General features: G+C 40.0%; 1 protein-coding gene and 1 long non-coding RNA gene across 4 annotated transcripts in view; one reads left to right on the top strand and one right to left on the bottom strand.

Annotated features, from left to right (window-relative positions):
• The window catches only part of LOC139168070 (uncharacterized), a 126,968-nt gene that overhangs the window by 47,148 nt on the left and 52,945 nt on the right, over positions 1–26,875 (top strand). Inside the window, exon 4 of one of the 3 annotated variants that reach the window (XR_011559227.1) lies at positions 22,870–22,945. The exons of the other annotated variants lie outside the window; for them this stretch is intronic. This is a non-coding gene — a long non-coding RNA (uncharacterized lncRNA). Of the gene's footprint in view, positions 1–22,869; positions 22,946–26,875 lie in introns of those variants that run through there. 3 annotated transcript variants of the gene reach the window in all.
• Positions 1,084–26,875, bottom strand: LOC139168068 (mast cell carboxypeptidase A-like). The gene is made up of 11 exons (XM_070753399.1): positions 26,808–26,875; positions 26,633–26,708; positions 20,218–20,342; positions 19,141–19,237; positions 16,800–16,901; positions 14,624–14,725; positions 12,591–12,701; positions 8,430–8,520; positions 6,409–6,611; positions 4,819–4,903; positions 1,084–1,271 (listed from the first exon to the last, which is right to left on the bottom strand). The coding sequence occupies exons 1-11, from the start codon at positions 26,873–26,875 to the stop codon at positions 1,084–1,086; spliced, it is 1,248 nt and encodes a 415-aa protein (XP_070609500.1).

Genomic DNA, 26,875 nt, shown 5'->3' with positions numbered 1-26,875 from the left:
TTTTCCCCCCAACTACAACTAACCTCAGATTGTGCCCCTTGTTCTTGTGTTCACTTTCCTATTAAAAACACTTCCCTCCTGAGCCTTATTTAACCCTTTAACATATTTAAATGTTTCGATCATGTCCCCCCTTTCCCTTCTGTCCTCCAGACTATACAGATTGAGTTCATTAAGTCTTTCCTGATAAATTTTATGCTTAAGACCTTCCACCATTTTTGTAGCCCCGTCTTTGGACCCGTTCAATTTTGTCAATATCTTTTTGTAGGTGAGGTCTCTAGAACTGAACACAGTATTCCAAATGTGGTCTCACCAGCGCTCCATACAGCGGGATCACAATCTCCCACTTCCTGCTTGTTTATTTATTTTACTGTAGGTCATCTAGTTCAATCCCCCCACCCAAGCAGGAGACCCTACATGATTTCTGACAAATGGCAGTCCAATCTCTTCTTAAAAACCTCCACTGAAAAAGTTCTCACAACTTCCGAAGGCAAGCTATTCCATTGGTTGATTGTTCTCACTATCAGGAAATTGCTCCTTATTTCTAGGTTGAATATTAAGTGGCTTCTTCCAATCACAAGACGCCAAAATATTATTTGGTCATGTGTATCTTACAGCCTCCCTTCATTTTGATTTTTAATGAGGGACTGGGTGTTCCATTTGAATTTCATTTAAAACAATCATAAAAACACAACAAAACCTTTTACATTTATATTTAATTCTAAGAAAATATATACCATAGCTCATTTAATTCAGGTTGTCTTAACTGGTATGTCTTTCCATAACCAAAACTATACAATTCCCTTAATTTAGAATTTGTACAATTATTGAAGATAAATATAAAGACCTCTCTTTTCGGGAATGTCTGTTTGCTGTCTCATAATTAGAATCAAGTTTGCAATGAGAATATTTATAAAATTATATTTTATACTTGAACTGAAAAAGCTGAAATGCCTTCTTTTGCATTGACTTGGGACCACAGATCCCCAAAGAGCTTACAAATTCAAAACAAATATTTCTCATGCAATAAATGATGATTTATTACTTCCCAAACATCTATAATGCATCCAAAAGCATTTGTCCAAATTATAAAGTCTTGTTGAGGATGTAACTGGTGATTATCTTGACTGCTAGAATTGTCTCTTGACAAGCTGGTTTGATTTGGGACTCAGGGAGAAGGAATCCATATTTGCCTTTATCACGAAGCTCAAAGGTGAAGGAATATTTGATTCCCTGGTTGAATACCCAGTCATCGGAACAACCGGAGGAAAGATCTGTAAAGCAAGACACAACAAATGGAATACTGGGAAACAGCAGGGAAAAAAAGAGAAAGAAAAACAAAATAAATGTGAAGGTAATTATACTGGTGTTTGAATAATTTTAAGAGGAGAAGATGGTTGTTCACATGTGAAGGCCAGGAGGAAAGCCAAATGTTTAAGATCTATTACAGTGGTACCTCGGTTCTCAAACGCCTCGGTTTTCATACATTTCGGATTTCAAACAAAATTTTCTGCAAAAATTTGCTTCGGTATCCAAACAAAAATTTGGATACTGAACAGAAAATTTTGTTTACTATCCGAAATGTAAGATCTGAGGGGACGAGGTCAGAGGGAATGGGAGTCAGAGTCCCGACACACCCCTCCTGGCCGCCCTCTTAACAGCCTCCCAGTCTCTACCTTGTAACTGCTCCAAGCTGCAGGAAGGGTAGGGCTGGCTGCAATACCGGCAGCTTCGGGGGGCTCCTTTCCTCAGCGGTTCAGTTCGGTACCTCCAGGCAGCTGTACCAACTTTTTCCTTCCCGGCGGCGGTGGCTCCGGCAGCTTCCCTACGAGGAGGAGCAGCGTCAGGAACGTCATGTGATGAAGGTAAGCCGCCGGAGCCGTCGCTGCCGGGAAGGAAAAAGTTGGTGCAGCTGCCTGGAGGTACCGAACTGAACCGCTGAGGAAAGGAGCCCCCCAAAACTGCCGGTATTGCAGCCAGCCCTACCCTTCCTGCAGCTTGGAGCAGTTACAAGGTAGAGACTGGGAGGCTGTTAAGAGGGCGGCCAGGAGGGGCGTGTCGGGATTCCGACTCCCATTCCCTCTCACCCCGTCCCCTCAGATCCTTATCCCATAGGAAATAGAGGAAATACTGTAGATTTAATTGGTTCCCAGCAAGTCAATGGGCTGGGAACCAATTAAATCCATTTCCATTATTTCCTATGGGATAAATTAATTCGGTTCTCAACCAAATCGGTTCTCAACCACACTTCTGGAATGGATTGTGGTCGAGAACCGAGGTACCACTGTACTTCTATTTTAAAAATAGGATCAGGAATCATAAGTTAGGAAAGCCCTCTCAGAACCTGGAAAGCTGCTGTCAGTAATAAAAATAGAGGTAGATGTAAAACAGTTTGGGTAGAATGCTAGATGAATTCTATGGCGCTGTGGGGACTCAGTGGTTAGAATGTAGTTGTCAACTTGCAAAGTTTTCAAGTTGCCATGAAAAGAAGTGGGGGAGAGCTGGAGGAAGACTGACTGCCCTAACAGAAATTGCATTCCACAAATGTTTATTTTACTGATTGTGTCCTAGGCTACTTGAGTCAGAAGGAGGGGTGTGGGGGTCACAATCCAGCAATGTGATTAATTGAAGAATGTGATGTCCAACAAGAAGGGGGGGGGGAGAGGGTCATGAGGGCATGCAGCCTGTGTGAACTCAGTTCTGCCTGCAATGGAGTATTGCCGAGATGCCACTTTTAATAAATCTTTATTTCTTTTAGACTTTGGCTCATGGCTCCTGAATTAATTAGGGTGTCTTTTGGAAACTTCACAGTAGTATTGCAGGCTAATTCTGCCAACTGCCAATAGTTTAATCCTGGCAATCTTAAGGTTGACTCAGTCTTCCATGTTTCCAAAGTAGCTAAAATGAGGACCCACATTGTTGGGGGAAATATGCTGACTCTGAAAACCATTTAGGGAGTTCTGTAAAGCACTATGAAGCAATATGTATGTCTAATTACTAGTCCAGTGAGGGTGAACCTTTTTTTTTTTCGGGTGCCAAAATAGTGCACCTGAGCACAATGGCATACTTGAGCGTACCCACACCCATATTCAATACCATTCCACGTGCCCATGGCTCTCCATTTCCTGACTTCCAGTGGGCCCAGTAGGGCCATTTTACATCCTCACCAAGTTCCAGAGACTTTCATAGAGCTTGGGGAGGACAAAAACACCCTCTCCTGCCCTCCTGGAGGCACTCTGGAGGCCAAAAAGGCCCTCTCAGAGCCTCCGTGTGAGCCAAAAATCAGCTGACGGGCGCCCACATGTGCACTGAAGCTGAGCTTGGGCAACGCCTCATGTGCCCTTCGATATGGCATGCCACCTGTGTGGCGTATGTGCCATAGGTTCGCCATCACTGTACTAGTCTATTGTTATGGCTCAGTTTCCTGCTTCTTTTCTAAAAGGACAGAAACAAATAAATATGATTGAAATCAGCAATGTAGGATCAATCTACAGTGGAACCTCGACATACGAGCAGCTCTACTTACGAGCTACTCAAGATAAGAGCTGGGAGGGGAGCGACATTTTTGTTCGCCTCCCGAGCTCACATTCGGGATACGAGCGCCAAGGAGCTGTCTCCTGAAGCCGAACACTAACTTCCGCTTTCGGCTTCAGGAGACAGCTCCTTGGCGCTCGTATCCCGCGTGTTTTAAAAGGTTGCAGCCGGCCTGGGGGGCTCGGGGGGGTGCTGGCAAGTCCCCCAGGCCGGCTGCAACCTTTTAAAACACGCGCGCTGCTTCGCAGCTCTCTGCTGAATCCGGAACGCTAACTTCCGCGTTCGGATTCAGCAGACAGCTGCGAAGCAGCGCGCGTGTTTTAAAACGTGGCAGCCGGCCTGGGGGGCTCGGGGGGAAGCCCCCTTCGCAGCTGTCTCTGAACGCTAACTTCCGCGTTCGGCGGCAGCGGGTTTTTTTGTTGTTGCACGGATTAATTGACTTTACATTGTTTCCTATGGGAAACAATGTTTCGTCATACGAGCGTTCCGACTTACGAGCCTCCTTCCGGAACCAATTAGTCTCGTAAGTCGGGGTTCTACTGTACTATTAATCTCTTAGAAATATTATCCATTTACACTCATGGATTTTTATGTGTTCACTCGCTATATCCATTTGACCCACATCTCTCCATTCCCTATTTAGTGCCCCCACAAAACCCTAAAGATTAGCTCTTTTCAGTATACCTAAACCTTTGGGCCTTATTATTATTTGTCATTCTTTGGGTGGCTTCTTTTGCAGATAGTTACAGTAGAGATTGCATTGGGTTTATGAGAACATAAACCCAACAGCTTTTGGAAAAAATAAATTTTCTTTATTGTAGATGGTACAGTTAGTCATCAGTAAATGACTGTAACTGAGACTGTTAACTCCAATGCCAACATTGTAAAGTGAAAAACCACGTGACCAACTTAAGATAGCAGTTCTAGTTGGGGTTATTAAGTGAATTATACACTGTCATCAAGCACAATATCAGGGGACTGTAACTTACAACTGCTTGCCTTCTTCTCCATTCACTTTGCTTGTTGGAAGCTGCAAATGGCAATCTCTGGTTGCAGCAATGCTGTAATGGCAGCAACTTCAAAGATCGGCCATAAGTTCCCTGCACTGTTGTAACTTTAAATGGCTGCCGAAGAAATGATCATTAACTAAGGACTACCTGTATTTTTCACAAGTGCTGTATCCATGCTACTGTTTTTTCTTCTACTCAGAAGAAGAAAGCCCTATCGCTATTCAACGCGAATTATAAAGGATGTAATATGTCTTTTGACAATGTGTAAAATACGTACATATAGTAGATGCTGATGTTCCATACTTGTACACTTTACCATACAGGCTTGCTATAGCTTTCACTGCTCCTTTTGCAAGTTCATTCTAGTATCAAACAAAGAAGAAACTAACATCAATTGGAGCAAAATACACAGGTCTTAAAAGTAAGCTTCCTATATCCTTTTTTGAGCCACAGAATCTGGAACACCTGGATGAATTTTGATTACGACAGTTATGCTTCACTGAATTTTTCATCTTATTGATCTAATTTTCCCCATTTCCATTGCTTATGAATCCAGCAAAAAAATTCACACAAATGCTTGTTCTCACAGTATGTGGATCTAATGTTCCTAGTATGCAATTTTTGTAAGAAACTTTTGAATTATATCAAAATTTGGAGAAATGCAGATTTCATCATGCTTGTACATTCTGGATATATTTGGCAGGAGAAAAAGTGCCATATGTGATGTTCTGCCGGGCTCTATGGTATGAGTCTCCCGAAAATTCAAGGGTACAAATTCCAGACACACACACACTTGAAAGTTCAAAAACAATGTTCTTTATCACAAAAATTCAAAAGAAACAAAGCACCCTTTTTGTATTGCAAAGAGCACTCGTCCCAAAACAACCTGGTAGATTGTACAATCCCCTTAATCAGCCCTTAAGTACTTAGCTAGCAGCTATGAAGAAACGTCACAGCCCTCCTTCCACGAAATGAAACACACACACTTTGCTCTTCTTTGGTTTCAAAGACGTGAAAAATCAACGAAGTCCGGAAACAGCAAGGCACGGTCCTAAAGAACAAGGATCAGATAATCCTCCACAATGGCCAAGCCAGCACGCTGCTATTTATAGCAGCAGCTCTAATTACTGGAGCCCCACCCAAACACAGGTGGCCTCTCTTATCTCCTGTAATATTTCTTCAATTGGTCTCTTCTATGCATAATTCTGTGCCTACGTAGGTCTAACACTTCCTCATCCGAATCGACCGAAAATAATGGAGATTGGCTTCCTGGGCTGTGTGCCAAGCCCCCCTCTTCCAAGTCACCCCCACCTTCTTCTTCGTCCGATGAAACTGCACTACCTGACTCTGTCAGCAATAAAACAGGCCTATGACATGTTGATGTTTCCCCTGCATCCACCTCCACATTCCTTGGGGCAGGAGCTGGGCCAGAGCCAACCACAACATGTGATTAAAAATTATGATGGGACTTTCTCACCTGAAGGAGTGCTGATTCTTTTTTCCAGGCTGAGAGTAACACTTGGTGTTTGAGTAGGATTTTGGGATTAAACTCCTAGAACAAAGAAGTAAATTGGAGGCAGGGCAAAAATCAAACTTCATTTAATTTATTGATAGGTAATGGAAATTATGTTCCTGTAATGAATTGCCATTTATTTTTAAAATACATTTTAAATTTAAAAATTTAGTGTTAATTGGAGAGAATGACAAGCCAAATGAAGTCCTAGGTTTTCTGGATGTGAATTTCTTTGATCGATGCACAAGATAGGATTGCATCTCAAGATCACTAAAGAATTGTGTTGTTCAGCACAAAGCAGACAAAATCAATTTAGAAACGTTAGGAAGTAGGTCAATGGTAATGCCTTTATACCAATTCATTATAATTTGCTGTCTTCTCATAGGTGTAACCAAAAGGGAACAATATCATCTGAGAGTAGGAATGCATGGTGAAGTAGCCTTTGATTGAAGAAAGATGGCTACGGATGAATGAGGCAACTGCTTTAGTTTCTGGTTCAGATTCTGGTGCAGATCCACAATATGTTTCTTCACATGGATTTCTGGAAGAATCAGCAGCTGTTGGTGGAAAGAACATTTTCATTTTATTAGACAGTTAAGTTGATCCTGGCTAGCGCAGAGGTTACTTATAAAGGTTTATTTGTTTGCTTTGAATCAGAAAATTTTCCACTGACTAATGGCGACATCTCTTAGCATGTTAATTTGATTAATAGAAATAAACCATTTAAGTACTGTATGTTCAAATAACTGATAGATTTTGACTGCACAGGGATTTGTGTGTGTGTATGTGTGTGTGTTTGCAAGCTTATTCAAAAATAAGTCCCAATGTATTCAGTAGGGATTACTCATAGTAGATGTCCATAGGAATATATGCTAGATTTAGTTTAACTATTATGCAAAAATATAACACTGGACTATATGAAACAATGCTTTTATGGTATGATGGTAACCAATATTAAAACAGTTTCCTCCATTGTTTAGAATTTGGTATGTAACTCAAGACAACTATAGGCAATTGAGTTACATAGGGAAACAGAAAGTACGAAATTTTATAATACATTTAATTTCTCCCAAAACCTCTAAATTCTTAATGCATGATCTCTTATCCTTAAGATAGCCATTCCCATCTGCATAAAAATAAACTCTACGCCATCTTTTATCAATGATATTAGTGAATAAGGTTATTTTTTCCCATAAAGACCAGGTCTAAAATTCTACTGTGATCCTAATCCTTTCCAGTGTTGTCTTATAACTTGTCTTACTGCTATTTAAGAGCAAAGAGTTAAGGTTTTACTTATAATTTATTCTCCACACTAAATATAGTTTCACTTGTAGTACTTGCTTAAAATGGTGCTTTAGTTATCAGTCATATTTGAAGAATTATATCTAAAATGTATGTACTGCTTTATAAGAGTAACAAAAATAAAGGCGAGTCTGCGGAGAGGGGTGGCATACAAATCTAATAAATTATTATTATTATTATTATTATTATTATTATTATTATTATTGTTGTTCTTATTACTGTTGTTGTTGTTGTTATTATTATTATTTTATCTTTTCATCTCCAATATGAAATTGATGAAAGTAGAACTTTGGTGGTAATAATAATAATAAAATAAAATATTTACTCTATTTTAGTTCCTAAATTCATTAAACATGCTATTTTCAACCCAACTCTCTTTGATTTGCTCTAAAGGTCTAATGGTAACAGTGAAGGGCTGCAAATATTTTTACTACCACACTGTGGGTGTGGCTTATTTTGTGGGTGTGGCTTGCTGGCCATGTGACCAGGTGGGAGTGGCTTGATGATCATGTGACCGGGTTGTGTGGCTTAAAGGTCATGTGACTGGCTTAAAGGTGGCCAACTTCACGTGACTCACATCAAGGGTTTGGGTTAGATTTAGGGTGCCTGGCCTCGCCTTGCCTCAAAGACATACAATTTCCCTATCTATTACTGAACATCCAAAATATGCTATTTAATTCTCTGTATATATGCCATATGTGTACATACATATTACACACAGGCACACAAAAATATACATTATCTACTACTGTATATAAAGTGTATGTACACACACACACACACATGTATGCACAGTTCTTCTAAAATTATACACATTCAACCACATTCAATTATACACAATCATTTATTGCGATAGGAAAAACATACCCAGAGCCCCGAAAGGAAAAATGAAAAAAAAATATTCTACCATTTCTGTGTACATAACCAAAATTTTTCTACCAGTTCTGCGTACCTGGCTATACCCGTAGAAGCCCATCACTGAGTGGTAATCTAAGTAATTTTAATGAGACACTATCTACATATATAAAATAACATATAGATATACTGTACATGATGTTACAAAGGCTACTTACTACTCCATGCAACATCAAAGTTCCTATTGATGTCAACACCAACGCAGTTACTCCAAAATGTCTTGGAACGATTCTTTCTCCAGAAACGATTCTGCTGGACAAAAATCATTTAGGAACTTCAATCTAACCCATATATATTTCTGTATGTTTTCTCTTTGTTTATACTAATATAAATTAGAATGCATTAATTGCCTACAGAAAGGCAATGCAATGAAAAGCAGGACTGTGTTAAATGATCTTGTTTTGCTGGCCTGATTCCCTCGTTTAGCTGTTAACCTTTTGCTATGCAGTTCATATAAAATTTGTTTAAGCGTTCTGTAAAAGAATGCAGGGAAGAAGAAAGGTCCATTAGACAAATGTCCCCAATGAAGACCTTATAAATATAAAAAGGCCCATCTAAGCTTTGGGTCTGTCAAATTTCCCTGATTAGACTTATCTCTAACACTTTACAGCTTATCTTGACTTTTGACCTTAACCTGGTAGAAATTTTAAAGACATGGTTTGACCAGATTAAAATGTACAGTATTTCAAACCCAGAAATTCTAAGCATAGAACAACAGTCTTACTACTATATTAGAAAAATATCAGGAGCTTTAAATCCAAGAATGCCTTAGTTTTTTCCTTATGAATTAATTGCTTCTTGATGCAGTTCTTGGTGGCTTTAAAATCTGTCTGGTTCTTGCCTTAGCAGGATCTAATTTTGTAAGATTGGTATCTAAAATGGTTAGATATGTTTCAATCATGACAGTAAAACTAATTCCCCCTAGGCCTTTACAATTCTGTGCATGGTATGTATGTATGTTTGGTTTTTTATATTAATGGTTTTTTAAAAATCATTTCTAGTATCAGATTACTATTGTACACTGTCTTATTGTTGCTGTTAGCCGCCCCGAGTCTCCGGAGAGGGGCGGCATACAAATCCAATAAATGAATGAATGAATGAATGAATGAATGAATGAATGAATAAATAAATAAATAAATAAATAAATAAATAAATTCATTAGTTTTCCCGATCATGGCTTATCCTGTGGCTAGGTAACTGTAACCACATTCAGTGAAATAATAATATAATAATAAAAAATAACAAATAACTGCATTTAGATTTGTTCCAGTATAATTTCTTTGCAATCTTTTCTCCTTAGTGCCAGGATGTTAAAGAGACCAAGACCCACGTAACAGCCTTCCTAACCCCAACCTTCAGACTTCTTTTTAAAAGTCCTGTAAAAATATCTTTGTGTGCGTGTGTGTGTGTGAGTGTGTAGGCAGCATATAACAAAACCACTGAAATCAAATGTAAAAACAAGCTAAAACAGTTAAATCAGAAACATAAGGAAAACAAGCTTGTGAAGGATTGATTTTAAAATGTCAGACATGGCGCAAACAATGGCCAGGTTCTCTGCTCTCAAGGAATCTCCAGAACTGACAAAATACCCATGCTTTGCAAAGGCCATAATGACTGGGGCTAATCTCACTTGAAGAGGGATAATGTTCTAGAACCTTTTTTCCCTTGGGTTTTATTTTATTTTATTTTATTGGATTTGTATGCTGCCCCTCTCCGTAGACTCGGGGCAGCTAACAACAGTAGTAAACAGCATATGACAATCCAATATAAACTGTTAAAAGCCCCTATTGTAAAACCAACATACATACAGACATACCATGCATAAAATTGTAAAGGCCTAGAGGGAAAGAGTATCTCAATTCCCCCATGCCTGGCGGCAGAGGTGGGTTTTAAGATGCTTACGAAATGCAAGGAGGGTGGGAGCAATTCTAATCTCTGGGGGGAGTTGGTTCCAGAGGGTCGGGGCCGCCACAGAGAAGGCTCTTCCCCTGGGTCCCGCCAAGTGACATTGTTTAGTTGACGGGACCCGTAGAAGACCCACTCTGTGGGACCTAACTGGTCACTGGGATTCGTGCAGCAGAAAGCTGAAAGCGCATGCACGAGTGCCCACACCCATAATTCAATGTCCAGGGAGGGTTAAAAAACAGCTTTCCCCAACCCCCCATAGGCCCTCTGGAGGCCAAAAATGGTCTGTTTTCCAACTTCTGATGGGCCAGTAGGCTCATGTTTTGCCCTCACCAGGCTCTAAAGACTTCCCTGGAGCTGAGGGAGGGTAAAAACACCCTTTCCTATCCCCTCGGAGGCTCTCTGGAAGCCAAAAACACCCTCCAAGAGCTCTGTGCAAGCCAAAAATCAGTTGTTTGACACATACATGCCCATTGGAGCTGAGCTACAGCAACGGCTCATGTGCCAGCAGATATGGCCCCCGCGTGCCACCTGTGCCACTCATGCCATAGGTTCTCCATCACTGTTCTAGACGCAGGTGCCCAACAGAAAAGGCTCATCTCCATCCAACTCCTTAATGGATGAAAGCTGCAACATGCCTCTCCTGCTGAACCTGATGGGGTGGGTTCAAATAACTGGAGACAGGTAGGTTGTCCTTCAGGTAACCTGGCCCCACGTAGGGCTTTAAAGATCAAAACTAGCCTCTTGAAAAGCAACCCAGCAACCCATGCAGTTTATGGTGCAGGTTTGTGTCCTTTTAGAAACACCCATAACTCTTCATGTTGCTATGTATACAGTGATCCCTCGAGTTTCGCGATCTCGATCTTTGCGAAACGCTATATCGCGATTTTTCCACCCGATGACGTCACTCCCTTCCTTTCTCATCTTTCTTTCTCTCTCTCTTTCTCTATCTTGCTTCTTCCTCTCTCACACTCTCTTCCTCCCTCTCTCATCTCTTTCTTTCCTTCTCTCTCTATCTCTCCCCCTCTTGCTCTCGAGCGGCGGGCGGCACCCAGGCAACGGGGAAACCCCATCTTCGGCTCCTCTCTGCTACTGCGCTGCCGAGCAGATCAGCTGCTGGGTGGCCGAAGGAACCTTCCCTGGGTCTTCAACTCCCAGAATTCCCCGCCGCCCACGCAAAGAGGAAACCCCGATCGTGCACCGAGCGGCGGACAAGCGGCGGCCGGACAAGCGGCGGACAAGCGGTGGGCGGAAAAGCGGTGGGCGGAAAAGCGGTGGGCGGAAAAGCGGCGGCCGGACAAGCGGCGGCCGGACAAGCGGCGGCCGGACAAGCGGCGGCCGGACAAGCGGCGGCCGGACAAGCGGCGGCCGGACAAGCGGCGGCCGGACAAGCGGCGGCCGGACAAGCGGCGGCCGGACAAGCGGCGGCCGGACAAGCGGCGGCCGGACAAGCGGCGGCCGGACAAGCGGCGGCCGGACAAGCGGCGGCCGGACAAGCGGCGGCCGGACAAGCGGCGGCCGGACAAGCGGCGGCCGGACAAGCGGCGGCCGGACAAGCGGCGGCCGGACAAGCGGCGGCCGGACAAGCGGCGGCCGGACAAGCGGCGGCCGGACAAGCGGCGGCCGGACAAGCGGCGGCCGGACAAGCGGCGGACAAGCGGCGGGCGGAAAAGCGGCGAGCAGGCGGGCAGGCAGGCGGCTCCTCAGCTGCTGGGCGGTGGAAGGAACCTTCCCTGGGTCTTCCCAGGTGCGGAAGTAAAAACACCATCTGCGCATGCACGGCCATGGAAAAAGGGGCGCGCATGCGCAGATGGTGTTTTTACTTCCGCACCACTAAATTGCGAAAAATCGAGTATCGCGAGGGGTCTTGGAACGTAACCCTCGCGATACTCGAGGGATCACTGTATATCTTCTTTTTCTCCAGTCTCTTTGATTTTGGCTAGAAACTGGTTGAATTAATTAGATCTGAAGCAAATATATGTAATTTAAAAGAGATTTAAAAAAGCTGAATCTGGTGGCTTGGAGTTATGTTACAATTTTATGACATGATAGTTAGATGATAGCTAGATAGATGACAGAAAGATAGAAAGAAAGAAAGAAAAAAGAAATGGATATACAGTAGGTGGCTATAGATAGATATTATTGCATTGCTAATAATTTCGATCTATTATAACGTTATACACATCTCTTGTTATGCTTATCTGTGCCTTGCACTATAGATATTTGCAATAATTTCTGCTTTCTATTAATTTTGTTTTGTTATTTTCAACAGCTATTTCAATTCTTATCAGCAAATGTAAGATGACACATGAAAGTTGATCTTTAACTGATGGTATTGGAATGCTTGGTTCAAGGAACATAGGGACGTATCTTAGGTGCTAGGCAGAGATTATTTTAAAAAGTATGAACAATACCTGTGTCCAGCTCCAGATGTAGCCATCTGCATTGACTATAGGAACGACGTAGAAATTCATGTTGTCCAATATGTACGTCATGACCTTGTCTTTTCCATAGGTGCTGATGGCCTGATAATTTTGAAAATGTAACTTTTTAAAGAAAAAATATTTTTTTCCTGTGATCCTACATATGTACTCAAAAATTTAGGTGCATTTAGTCTTATAAAGTAAAGAGTATCTAGAACTGCAGCATTCTCCAATGGACTGCTTAGGAGAGTCCAATATGGGTTAAACTCTAGTCTACTGCTAGGGATTCAGTCTTGAAATTTACATATTCAAATAGTTAACGCCCCCTAGCTGCCTAGAAGGTCAGTTTTTAAAACTCAGTCTTAGTGTAGGATCATGTTTTAAAAAGCTCCTAGCTACACTAGTTTTAACACAGGTTGGACTCTCCTCTATAAAATACAAATTCCTCTTTTTCAGGTAAGTTCTTCAATAGTTGGCTGGTTAGCCAGTCCACTGGGAAAAACCATCTCTCCAAATATCACCTAGGTTACTGTCCTTCGTAGAAATTACCCCCTCCCCTCCCCAAGGTCTGCAGGAAGCCTTCTGGAGCCTTTGTTTGGGTATGACTCTCCGTGGACATTATCCCCAAATGGCGTTTTTTTATTAGGCACGAGCCCCTGTCCTCCATGGACATTGCTCTCCTTTTTCTCCTTTTCGCCTCGTTAAGCAAGTTGTGAGGGTCTGTCTCCACTGTGTTACCTGCCGGTTTCTTCGCTGGGAAAAATGTACTCAAAAATGTTTGTACAATTAGTCTTATAAAATAAAGAGCATCTAGAATTGCCGGATTCTTCATAGTATATACGTTATATAATCTATTTTTTCTATTTTCCATATTAATCATGGTTGATGTCTTTTGTTTTTTGAGAATTAAACAGAAATGTGATTCACAATTCTGTTTGTTTAGTGGGATGCAAGAGCTTAGATTTTGGTGTTATAGAACATGGAAAGATCAAAAGATCAAAATCAGTTTGGTCTAAGGATTGAGGCACCAGGCAAGAAAGCAAGAGTTTAAATCTCACTTTAGCCATGAAAGCCGGCTGAGTGACCTTGGGCCAGCCACTCTCTCTCAGCCCAATTACTTCACATAGTTGTTGTTGTTGTAGGGAAAATAGGGGGAGGAAAAAGCATTAGGTATGTTTGCTCCTTTGAGTTATGGTAACCTTAGACTTGTACCCTTGACTTCAATCCATTCCTAAGAAGTCTGTAAAGGGGAATGCATAAGCATACCAGGGTGCCTACCATTACAGTCCTAATGTCCCATGTACAGCGATACCTTGTCTTATGAACTTAATTGGTTCCAGGACGAGGTTCGTAAGGTAAAAAGTTCGTAAGATAAAACAATGTTTCCCATAGGAATCAATGGAAAAGCGTTTAATGTATACAAGCTCAAACTCCACCCTTTTTGCAAGCCGAAGCACCCATTTTTGCGCTGTTGGGATTCCCCTGAGGCTCCCCTCTATGGTAAACCCCACCTCTGGACTTCCGCATTTTTGCGATGCTGCAGAAGAATCCCAGCAGGGAAATCCCAGCATCACAAAAACGGGTGCTTCGCTGGCAACTGAAGTCCGGAGGTGGGGCATCCCAGCGGCGGGGGGTTCATAAGGCGAAAATAGTTTGGAAGAAGAGGCAAAAAAATCTTAAACCCCGGGTTCGTATCTCGAAAAGTTCGTATGACGAGGGGTTTGTAAGATGAGGTATCACTGTATTTGTAACCATCTCATGTACTCATAAACATGTTTATACATTTTATGTATTCATAATCATATTTATACTTTTTCTGTAATCATATACGTTTGACAAAATAACACTAACTAACTAACTAACTAACTAACTAACTAACTAACTAACTAACTAACTAACTAACTAATATTGTGAATAAGTGTGAACTTCCAGAGGTACTAGAAGTTGTTTCAACATATTTGGAGCACAGTTTAGGGGAAGGCTACTCTTAACAAATCTGAGACAAAAAAACCTTGTTAATTAACCTCTTTCACAAACCACTGACAAAAGGCAGGAGAAATCCATTCTCGTGCGTGAACACCACAATCCATGAAGATGGCTTTTCCTTCTCCACTTTTCTTTCCAATCTGCTTTAAAAACATTTTTCCAAAATAAAACAAAGGTTTTTAAGAAAGTACACTTCAATATATTTAAATAGCTTTGCTAATAAGAAAAAAACCCAGTTTCTAAGAATCTCAAATTCTTGTATGAAAAAACATACATGCAAGTCATTTTTTAACTGTTGTTTTCTCATTGAAAGAACAAGATGACTCTATTATTGGGTTGCCATGTCATGCAATAATAAATATTGAGCAAAATGACACAATAAGCCAAAGACGCATAACTTTAAGCCCATGTGATCTTGAAAGATCTCCAGAAATCATTGCTCAATTGTAATGTTCAATGTGATAGAAGCAGAATGTTCTTATATGTTGTATTATATATATTTAATTAATTTCAATTTTATTTATTTATTTAATTCAATTTTTATGCCACCCTTTTCCTTAGACTCAGGGCAGCTTACAACACAGGGCAGCTTACAATGTTAGCAATAGCACTTTTTAACAGAGCCAGCATATTGCCCCCACAATCCAGGTCCTCATTTTACCCACCTGGGAAGGATGGAAGGCTGAGTCAACCTTGAGCCGGTGATGAGATTTGAACCACTGACCTACAGATCTATAATCAGCTTCAGTGGCCTGCAGTTGCACACTCTACCTGCTGCACCACCCCGGCTCTTATGTGTTATAAATGAAATGAAAGCAAATATAATCTTGTCTTAACAATACCCAAAATTCATTGTGACCACCCCCCCCTTATGAAAAATATAATGAGATATGAAAGTATTTTATTGGTCCGCTGTTCAGAAAGAAGTCATATTCTTGATCATAAACCAATCATGATTTATTAATCAGATGGTTGCACTAGTGGAAAAGTAAACTAAACTAAACTAAAATAAACTAAAATAAACTAAAATAAACTTGAACAAACTGCATGGTTGCTTAGCATGATACATGACTTCTTTTTGTGAAGAACTGGAAGAAGAACTCAAATTGAATCTATTATACTTACATACGTGTACATACGCATGACTAAATACATGTATTTTGCTGTATTTCTCCTGCAGCACCTTTAAGAGTGGAATTCAGTGTGTTAATTTGTGCCTATTGATGATTAATTGATTATGGAATTAACACATTCAGAGGAGGCAATAGATTCAATGTCTTTAGAGAAGGACATTCTGTTCTCTCTTATGTAATAAGACTTAAAGCTTTAGTGCAGGTTCTATCAAAGATTCTATGTAAGTTTTTAGAGAAAACTAATGTTTTTATACCATGGAAGGATACCTACTTCTTTTTTTCTGGCTAATTTTTCTTTTACTTTGTCTGGCTATTATGTCTCATTAAATATTAAAAAAATTCCTGCATTTGGGATCTTCTGCTATGGCTGAAATACTTGAACAACATTTATATAAGATCAATGTAACTTTGATATTTTTGCTATTGGCTCTTCTGAATACAAGAGACTCACTGTAATCTGCTAACTTTAGAACTAATCACATTTATTTATTATTATTGATTGATTGATTGATTGATTGATTGATTGGATTTGTATGCCGCCCCTCTCCGGAGACTCGGAGCGGCTAACAGCAATAATAAAACAGTGTACAATAGTAATCTAATACTAAAAACGATTAAAAACCCATTAATATAAAAACCATACATACATACATACATACATACATACATACATACATACATACATACATACATACCATGCATAGAATTGTAAAGGCCTAGGGGGAAAGAGGATCTCAATTCCCCCATGCCTGACGGCAGAGGTGGGTTTTAAGTAGCTTACGAAAGGCAAGGAGGGTGGGGGCAATTCTAATCTCTGGTGGGAGTTGGTTCCAGAGGGCCGGGGCCGCCACAGAGAAGGCTCTTCCCCTGGGTCCCACCAAGTAACGTTGTTTAGTTGACGGGACCCGGAGAAGATCCACTCTGTGGGACCTAACTTGTTGCTGGGATTTGTGCAGCAGCATAATTCATGCAGCATAATTGTTTGAGTCCACTCCACATACAAGTGATGAATTTGGGAGGGTGAATTTTTCAACACAATTTCACCTGTTCTTTGCTTATTTTCCTGAAAAGGTTTTAATACCTGAAGAAGGAAGATGGGTCGATTTTCAAATGTCTTTCCAATCTGGATACGGGAAACCAATATTGAGTTGCTGCTTGCAATTTTGGCAGTCCAATCAGAAATCTGGGTTAAAAAAAATATTTATTTATTTATTTATGTATTAGATTTGTATGCCGCCTCTCTCTGGGAAATCATCTGATGCTGGGCAAACATCTGATGATATGATCTGCAGCCCATGAAATTAAATCAATTTTTTTTAGTTGGACAATATGCTGACTGGGGAATTCTGAGAGTTTTAAGTCTTCACATACAGTGATACCTTGTCTTACAAACTTAATTGGTTCCGGGACAAGGTTCTTAAGGTGAAAGGTTTGTAAGACGAAACAATGTTTCCCATAGGAATCAATGGAAAAGCGATTAATGCGTGCAAGCCCAAAATTCACCCCTTTTGCCAGCCGAAGTGCCCATTTTGTGCTGCTGGGATTCCCCTGAGGCTACCCTCCATGGGAAACCCTACCTCCGGACTTCCATTGCCAGCGAAGCGCCCATTTTGTGCTGCTGGGATTCACCTGCTGGAATTCCCCTGCAGCATCACAAAAACACGGAAGTCTGGAGGTGGGTTTTCCCATGGAGGGTAGCCTCAGAGGAATCCCAGCAGCGCAAAAACGGGTGCTTCACTGGCAACGGAAGTCCGGAGGCGGGGCATCCAAACGGCGGTGGTGGGTTTGTAAGGTGAAAATAGTTTGTAAGAAGAGGCAAAAAAATCTTAAACCCCGGGTTTGTATCTCGAAAAGTTTTTATGACGAGGCGTTTGTAAGACGAGGTATCACTGTACTAAAGTTGCCAAGATTGTAAAACACTGCATTAGTCGAAGCTTCTGGTAAATGCAGTAAAATAATAGAATCTGTAAAAATATTGACAAATCTTTGAAAAAATTGGCCAATGGGATAAAAATCTTATAGGGTGATTTCTACAATTCATATAGTTGTGGCTGAAGCTTAATCCTTGCATGAAATATGCCAAGTACAGTGGTACCTCTACTTAAGAACGTCTCTACTTAAGAACTTTTCTAGATAAGAACTGTGTGTTCAAGATTTTTTTGCCTCATTTTAAGAACCATGTTCTACTTAAGAACCCAAGCCCGAAAAAAATTCCCAGGAAATTTGAGAGCGGCACGAAGGCTGGGTCAGTTTCCTGCCATTCCCCCTTTAATCCCGGCCATCTTGGGCTTTTCTGGGCTGCCAGAGGGGCCTTTCGGTGGCGCTTAAGGAGGCTTTGGCAGTTCAGAGTGAACAAAACATTTTCCTTTCTCTGGGCACTTGGAGAGGGAATAAACCTCTGCCAGCGCCCAGAGAAAAGAAACGGTCCCTTTGCTCTGGGCAGCGACTGTCCTCCTCCTCTTCTTCCTCCTCGTCCTCCCATCTAAATTCCAAGCTTTTATTTCTTTCCTAATGGGTTTGCATGCATTATTTGCATTTACATTGATTCCTATGGGAAAAATTGCTTCTACTTAAGAACTTTTCTACTTAAGAATCTGGTCATGGAACGAATTAAGTTCTTAAGTAGAGGTACCACTGTACTAAAAAGACACATGTCCAATCCTGTGTGAATTTTTTTGCATGCATTTTTGATAGAATCATTAGGTAATAGTCAATTTTAGCCACCAACTGCTTTCTTAATGCTTTAGAGGATGCATGTATACCCAAGTGGCAAACTCAAATAAAATTACAAATGTAAAATTACAAAAGTACAAATGGTCCCCCCCACTCTCTCCCCCACCTCTCTTAATATATGGTGTACATATCAAGGGAAGTCCACAATGGTTTTTATCACAGAGTAATACTGGCAGCCTAAAATTACTAGTTCATTTTTTTCACACATGTGTGTTATCCACAGTATGCCACACATGTGTGTTATCCGCAGTATGCCACACAATGTGTGTTATCCGCAGTATGACACACAATGTGTGTTATCCGCAGTATACCAACTGACTAACAGCGTTTGAGGGATGTCAGATCATCTACGTTTTCTTCTACCTACCTTGGAAGAATCTTGGCAGGTCCGGCACCTACATAGATTGCTGCTAGATTTTCCCACTGCTAGATTTTCCCACTGAAGTGGTACCTATTTATTTACTTGCATTTTTACATACTTTTGAACTGCTAGATTGGCAGGAGCTAGGGCATCACTCTGTCATGTGGTATCATGAATCAAACGGCTGGAGAGCTGACCATCTCTGGCTGACAAATCCAGTGTCATTAAGTTGTTGCATCACCACATCCCCTTCCCAGTGTCCCTGATAAATTGGGATTCTTCCTGCTGAAGAATGCTTCCTTTGCAGAATGTGATATAAATTCTGTACCTTGTCCCAATCATTATATTTTTCATAGCTGTGTCCATCATTCTTGTCACCATCAAGCTGCTTTTCAATGTCTTCTTGTAGGTTGTCCAATATTATTCTACATGATTAAAAAAAAAATCAGAAATCATAATCTGCCCAAGCTCATTTTATTTCTGCATTTTAGAAGCCACTTGGACTCCAGAATGATTTTGAGCAGCTTACATCAAGTTAAAACAGTAAAGAAAACAATGCAGAACAACAAGAAATATACTGCATTTGGACAAATCCACACCAACAAATATGCCATTTACAGACTTTGATTTACTTTAGACCCCTGGTTCCCAAATGGGGCCCACGCCCCACAGGAGGGCAATTTTATTTTTAATAGGGGCAATTGGAGCCTTGTTTAAACCCTCGTTTAAGGCCTTTTAGGCTTCCTCTGCATGTGTAGAGTTCACTTTTTGAATAGTAAGTATTATATGTCACGAAGGGACGGGCGTCAGGATTTTAGAGATGCTTGGGTGCAGCATGGTCAAAAAAAGGTTGGGGACCACTGCTTTAGACGGATTCATTTTATATTTATTTAAACATACATCAATTATTCAATGCAAACTGCATGTAACTTTCAAATCATGACGCCCAGCTGACTTAAATCTGATCCTCATATTGGCAATAGCCTAGATGTGATAAACCTGTTTCATTGCTTTCAGTGATATTTGAATTATTCGTCTTTGTTAGAGCAGGCCAGATAATGTTATTTTTAAAAAAGATACCACTCTTATTTTCAGATAGCTTTCATATTGACTTCACAGGGAATTTTGCACATTGGTCCTGCAGCCATCCTCTATCTGTGAATGAGCTTTTTTTGCACAATCCAGGAAAACTTCTTCTTTTTTTTGCAGCAAAGATGCTACAGTGAAGGAGAGCAATTTGTCATTCCTATCCAGGAGCACTATTTTCTAAAAGGGAGAATTAATTAATTGAAACACACTGATTCATAAATATATACTACATAGACATATCTCGGGACTGTAGAATCTCAACACAATTTCAAAAGTGCATAGTCAGAGACCTGGAAAATAGAAAAGTTTAACTTACTGATAAGGTATGCCATTCTGTTTCAAGAGTCTCTCAACAGTATTACTCTGTGCAGCACTGACATGGAAATCTACTTCCATCTGTTTGACTATGTGCAGTGCCGAATCTGGGTACCAAAAATCAATCTGCATAAAAAGAAATTCACAAAGAGTTGTGACTGAATGGAAATGAAAGTTATATCCCCAAAATCTGCTGCTATTGAACTTCTTGGGAAATTTATTTTCTTCAATTTTACTTCTGAGACAAGAACTAAATTCAGTTTTGTGCACAGGCTTTGAAATACTAATTGTTGATTGGTATAATTTGGAAATTTGGAAAAACAATTCATCTGTTTAATAAGATAAGTTTTATCAGATATAGAGATAGTGAAGACTAAAAGAAATTAATATATAATTATTAATCGTAGTTGAATGTTTTGTGAGGACAGGCAAATCTATTTCTGATCAATGGATTATGTGTCATAAATAGTCATAATTTTTGACTCTAAATGACAATATACCAATCAATTTTAGTTTTATTACTAAATAAAACTGATTACTAATTACTAGTTTTATGATTAATACATTGTGTCCTGTTTCAACCTCTGTTATAACAGCATGAAAACTCAATTACAGTGGTACCTCTACTTAAGAACACCTCTACTTAAAACCTTTTCTACATGAGAACCGTGTGTTCAAGATTATTTGACTCTTCTTAAGAACCCTTTTCTACTTAAGAACCCGAGCCTGGAAATTTGAGAGAGGCATGAAGGCCTGGCCAGTTTCCTGACATTCCCCCTTTAATCCTGGCCATCTCAGGCTTTTCTAGGCTGCCAGAGGAGCCTTTTTCTGGGCGCTCGGAGAGGGAATAAACCTCTGCCAGCACCCAGGGAAAAGAAACACTCCCAGAGCGAACGGAACGTTTCCCTTTCTCGGGGCGCTTGGAGAGGGAATAAACCACTTTGATGTGGTGACTCCCTCACGCTGCTTCCCATACACCTGGTGCGAGGTTGCCTCCCGGAGCGTCTGGGCACAGAAAGGCAAAAGGGGGAGCTCCGCTCCAGCCAGATCAACTCGGCTTCAGCCAAACCAAGGAGTGGCTGGCTACAAAGTGAGCGATCAAGAGGATAGGAGAGCCCTTCAGCATGGGAAAGAAGAGGAAGCAGATAGCAGCAGCAGCAGCCGCCACCTTTCAGTCAAAGAAGCAGGAGGTTCCCCCCTCTCGCCCATCTGGGTTTCTCTTTCTGGTGCAGTGTATGGGAGGCAGCCTCGCGCCAGGTGTATGAGAGGCGCATGCTCCTCATTTCCACCTCGGAGTCCCCCCTCTTTCTTTAAGCCTTAAAGTTTTGGATTTTTTTGATTCCCTTCACCTCACTTCCTTCCTTCGGCAGGGACTGTCCTCCTTCTCTTCCTCCCACCCAAGTTCCGAGCTTTTATTTCTCTCCTAATGGGTTTGCATGCATTATTTGATTTTACATTGATTCCTATGGGAAAAATTGCTTTTACTTACAAACTTTTTTACTTAAGAACCTGGTCACAAAACGAATTAAGTTATTTAAGTGGAGGTACCACTGTATATGCTAAAATATAAGCTAATTGTAATACAGTGTTCCCTCAATTTCCGCGGGGGATGCGTTCCGAGACCACCCGCGAAAGTCAAATTTCTGCGAAGTAGAGATGCGGAAGTAAATACACCATTTTTGGCTATGGACAGTATCACAAGCCTTCCCTTAACACTTTAAACCCCTAAATTACCATTTCCCATTCCCTTAACAACCATTTACTCACCATTATTACTGGTACTCACCATTGAATAAGACACTTAGTGATCCTGATATTTATAAACATAATTATCTATTAATAATAATTATTTTTTTTGTTATTTATTTGCAAAAATTATTAGTTTGGCGATAACATATGACGCCAATGGGTGGGAAAAACCGTGGTATAGAAAAAAATCCCACAAACTATTTTTTAATTAATATTTTTTGAAAAACCGTGGTATAGGCTATTCGCGAAGTTCAAACCCGCGAAAATCGAGGGAACACTGTATATCTATATATCTATATATCTATCGATCAATAGATAGATAGATTCTTTATATATCTATATATCTATATCTATATATCTATATCTATATATCTATTTCTATATCTATATCTATATCTATATATATATATATACAGTATATATAAAGATTCTGATAACTACATGTTTAGAAATGGAAAACTGAATCAATTCGTTCTGATCTATTACTCCCTGAATTGGGAATCAGACTGCATCACTTAAAAATACAGAGTGACATATTTATCCCTTGCAAATATTAATATAGTGATAGCAAGCCTGGACAAATTTTTTCCTCTTCAGTGCAATAATGAGAAAGAAACTGAAAATATTCATTTCTTGTTTTACTCTCATTGTGTTTTGGTTTTGCATTTGAGACACTGTAAATAATGTCTTAATTAATCAAAAATTAAATTATGACTTGTAGTCATTGTCCCTACTATTATGCTAAATTTGGAATATCTTTGCATTGTAAAGTTAACTGAAAACTATTTGTATTCATATTTTTAATGTTAAACATGTTAGAGCTCAAAATATGCAGGTTCAGAGCTGAAAGTGGGCAATGTTTCAAGAAAGACATTTCCATCCTAGCATTCTCTTTCCCCCACAGGGGACTGGTGAGAGGCAACAGCTGCTGGAATATACAGAAATTATGGCCGAAGTCCCATGAAATAGCAAAGCCACCAGATGACAATATTATTCCAGAAAGGTAGATGAAGCAGATCAGGATTATTATTATTATTTTTTGGGGGGGGGGTTGTTAGAGGAGGAACCCTACTTCTATGCTTGGTTGTGTGTTTATCATGGCCCTGCTATGCTGACAAAGTTGCCTTTACCAAAGAAATGTCTTTTTAACCTTACTGTTTTAATCCTTTATTATCTGCTGTACAATCAGCCCACTTGTTTGTTTATTTAATGTATGGCATATCCTACATCAGTGATGGCGAACCTATGGCACAGGTGCCACAGGTGGCACGCAAGGGCATATCTGCTCGCATGAGAGCCATTGTTCAGCTAGCTCAGCTGCAATGTGCATGTGTGCACTGGTCACCTGATTTTTGGCTTGCACAGAGGCTCTGGGAGAGTATTTTGGCTTCCAGGGAGCCTCTGGAGGGGATGGGGGATGGAGGTTTTACCCTCCAGGGAAGCCTGAAGCCCGGGCAGGGTGAAACATGAGCCTACTGAGCCCACAAGAATTTGGGAAACAGGCCATTTCCGGTCTCCGGGATGGGGATTGCTGTTTCTGCTCTCCCCAGGCATTAAATTATGGGTGTGGGTATTCATGCATGCACAATAGTGCGTGTGCATGCTCTTTTGGTACCAGAGGAAAAAAAGGTTCACCATCACTGTCCTACCTGGATTAACAATATAAGAAGGGGAGGACTTCAAAATTTTTAGCAAGGGGTTCTCTGCCCAGTTGCTAGATAGGCATGGCCATGGTAGACATGGCTTAGTTAGCCGGCTTCACCACAGAGGGGGACATTTTTCCCCTCCCCAAGCTCTGGAGGCCCTCTGGAGGCCATAAATGGGTCCATTTCCTGTCTCCCTCAACTTCTGGGAGGCCTGTTTTTCACCTTCCCTGAGCTTCTATGCATGTCCTGTACTTACCTGCATTCAAAATGGGTTGCGTGGGGACTCCTGGGTGGGGCGGGACTGATTGGGAAGGGTCAGACAAGAGTGGGATTTGGCAGTTGTGTGAACTGTACAGAATCTTAGCTAGAGGTTCTTCCAAAGCCCTGCGAACCCCCAGCAGCCTACCCCTGAATATAAATTAACATAATAAAACACAATAAAATATAAATATTAAAAATATCTATATTTAAATATCAATGTCTAGGCCATCTAACCACTGAAACGCATCATTGTTTATATTTAAAAAATATAACATTAGATTGGCATATGCCCTCATCTTACAGCTGGTTATGTTATGATTTACAATTTGAGGTGGGATCCTGTACTCACACTGAGGAGAGGATTCTATGCCCCATTTATACAGAGATTCCTGGCAGATAACATGTGAGGTGTAGTTCTATTCATGACGTGGTAGATCATCTTTTTTGGGTGGGGTCATTTGTATATCTACCTGTTGGCTTTCCATTGGCAATCTATATTAAAGTTGTTGGGCAGATGTTGTGGCCCACTGAACAATAGTTTGGGAAGAATCAGGGTGTCTGGACTAAAATGTCGGAGGATCTCATTGGATCCATGGCATATTTCATGGAAGAGCAGTGGCTAGATATTGGTCTGTAGTTATCGACAAGAGAGGGGTCTCCTTTTTTGAAGATGGGGATGACCATAGCTTTTGACCATAGTTTGGGAAGCATGCTGTCCTTTTCTGAAGATTTATTGTCATTCTACTGCACATTTATAATGATGGAAAGCTAAAAATCTTTGCTCTTAAAGACTTCTGAGGTCCCCTAAAATGGTTTGTGAGCAATAAGCAGCTTCAAGATTGCAGCTTATTCAGTCCTTCTCTAAATCAGTTCAGAATCCTAATGACAATTAATTATTAAACGAAGACAGGAAAAGAGCTTTCCAAATAGTCTTATCCTTTTGTGTATTTCTTGGAAGGCAACTCTGTTTTGAGAATGCATTCTATAGCCAAGTTCTGCCACAGATTAAGCCTTTGGTAATGGAAAGGCAGAGGGAATCCTTATGGTATTAGATTAATAATGTAATTAGTAAGGTAATTCAATTGGAATGGTAGAGTTGGACTCTTCGGTTGTTCTTATTTGGTAATCATTCGACATTGCATGCTAAAGATCTTTACTTACAAGAGGTTTTTGTTTTTTAAAATCCATATTACACATAGGCAATAAGGCAAGTCAAAAGAAAGTCCATGAAAATGTCAAGGCTTTTCATCACGTTTATATTCTACTTATAAAATATTCTCTGTTTAGAAGTAAAATCAGGGTTTACGGAGTTATGAAAAGAACGAAAGAAAGGGCTAAAGCCTGACAAATACCTATTTTCTTTTTATATACACTATATTGCTTTTTGAATTTTTCCCTTGTTATTTATAAAAGCCATATTAGGCTGAGAAAAGTTTCTGCATGTGAATGAAAATACAGACCCAGAAGATCATATTGTGTGGCCGATATTGTTTGGGCTTGGAAGTTAAATAGTCTCAAGCCTGTAATGGGAGACCTCTTAGATGCCTAGGATTTGCAAATATTACAGTAAGTAGTTATATAAGTTTTCTAGATAAATAAAAACATCCCAATAATCGAAAAGCACATTTGTACTGTTTAAAAAACAAACCAACACAAACTGCACATCCTTGAAATCACCAGGAAGCCAACTACACTTGAAAGAGACTTTAAGATAATGTGAATCTTCAAATTGGCTTTTAATGCCACCCTGTCATGAATTTAATTCTCTTAAGTACTGTATAAGGAGAGAAAATAAGCCCATAGGAAATAGTCAGGATATTGATATGGCCAATTGTTAATGCTTGCATCTTCCTTCTTACACAGTAATTTTCAGGTAGACATCACAAGTTTGTTTATGACTACTTATTAAGAAAATTGGTGTTTCGTCACCCTTCACTAAAATCTAACATTTAGTGGATAATAGTAATATCCACTGTGTCTTCCCATTTCTCCAATTTTAGGAATTAACTTAGAAATTTTTTTTGCATCATCATTAATTTGGCATTTAAAAAAAATATAATGAAATCTTTGTTGCAGAAAAGAAAAAAATGTGAAAGCTTAATAAGAAGATATTGCAAAATTTCACGGAAGCTTTGGAATAGAGGACAGATTTTAAACTGAGTTTACTAGGCATTTTTTCTTTCTTTTTTCTTTATCCACTGATTTATAAATACAAACAAATAGAAAAACAAACAGAGAAGCAGAAAAAGATTCAAGAAGCAAGATGTTACATGCTTCCATTGTCCCAATAAAAAACAATGAAAATAAAATAAAAAACAATGAAGAAAAAAATAGCTTATTGATACATTCTTTTTTTCCACGTGCAAACCCACTAACCAATTAAAATATTTAAACTTTGTATTAAACATTAGTAACTATTGTTAGTTTCTCTTTGAGCCCTAAAAACTATACTTCAGCTGTCTAAATGTGCCTTGTGATATATTGTATATTGGGAAGCTATTCCTGCTTTAATAAAATTTTAATTGTGGATATATACTGCCATATATTAAATCAATATTATATATTAAAAAATTGGGAGCTTTCAAATGAGTCAATTTTCTTCTATTAGGCAAATAATATGTACTGCATGTATATATCCAGGTTTCTTTGTATGCAAAACGCACACACACAACTTTGATAAATAGAAAATATTCATATATTTTTGAACAGTTATGTATTTTACAAAATTCCTTAAAGGGGCACAAAGCAAAATGTTCTCACCTTTATGAAGTTTGGCAAGGATTTCATGATGCTTACTTCTTTGTCATTTTGCGGTTTCACCCGAAAAACCTTTGCGCTTTGGAAGAGAAAGTCAAGCAATGAGCAGTATACCAAGGCATGGAAACAAACAAACAAAAACCCCATAAGACCCTTTGATGATGTGAAAAGTTTGTACCTGTCAAATCGTAGAGCAGAAATGAAAACACAAGAAATGGTCATCATGTCCAAAGCCAACAGGGACAT

The sequence above is a fragment of the Erythrolamprus reginae genome, chromosome 5, assembly GCF_031021105.1.
Source record: "Erythrolamprus reginae isolate rEryReg1 chromosome 5, rEryReg1.hap1, whole genome shotgun sequence".
Lineage (NCBI taxonomy): Eukaryota > Metazoa > Chordata > Lepidosauria > Squamata > Dipsadidae > Erythrolamprus > Erythrolamprus reginae.
Note: the sequence above shows the minus strand (reverse complement) of the source record. Positions and strands in the feature narration are given on the sequence as shown.

Bases quoted from the DNA above. Each gene is read 5' to 3' on its own strand.
- LOC139168068 (XM_070753399.1), bottom strand. From the start codon at position 26,875: ATGTCCCTGTTGGCTTTGGACATGATGACCATTTCTTGTGTTTTCATT. The intron at 19,238-20,217 runs GTAAGTTAAACT...TTAATCATGTAG, and splicing joins CAGAATGGCATACCTTATCA to AATAATATTGGACAACCTAC. The intron at 4,904-6,408 runs GTATAAAGGCAT...GTTTGATACTAG, and splicing joins CAGCAAATTATAATGAATTG to AATGAACTTGCAAAAGGAGC.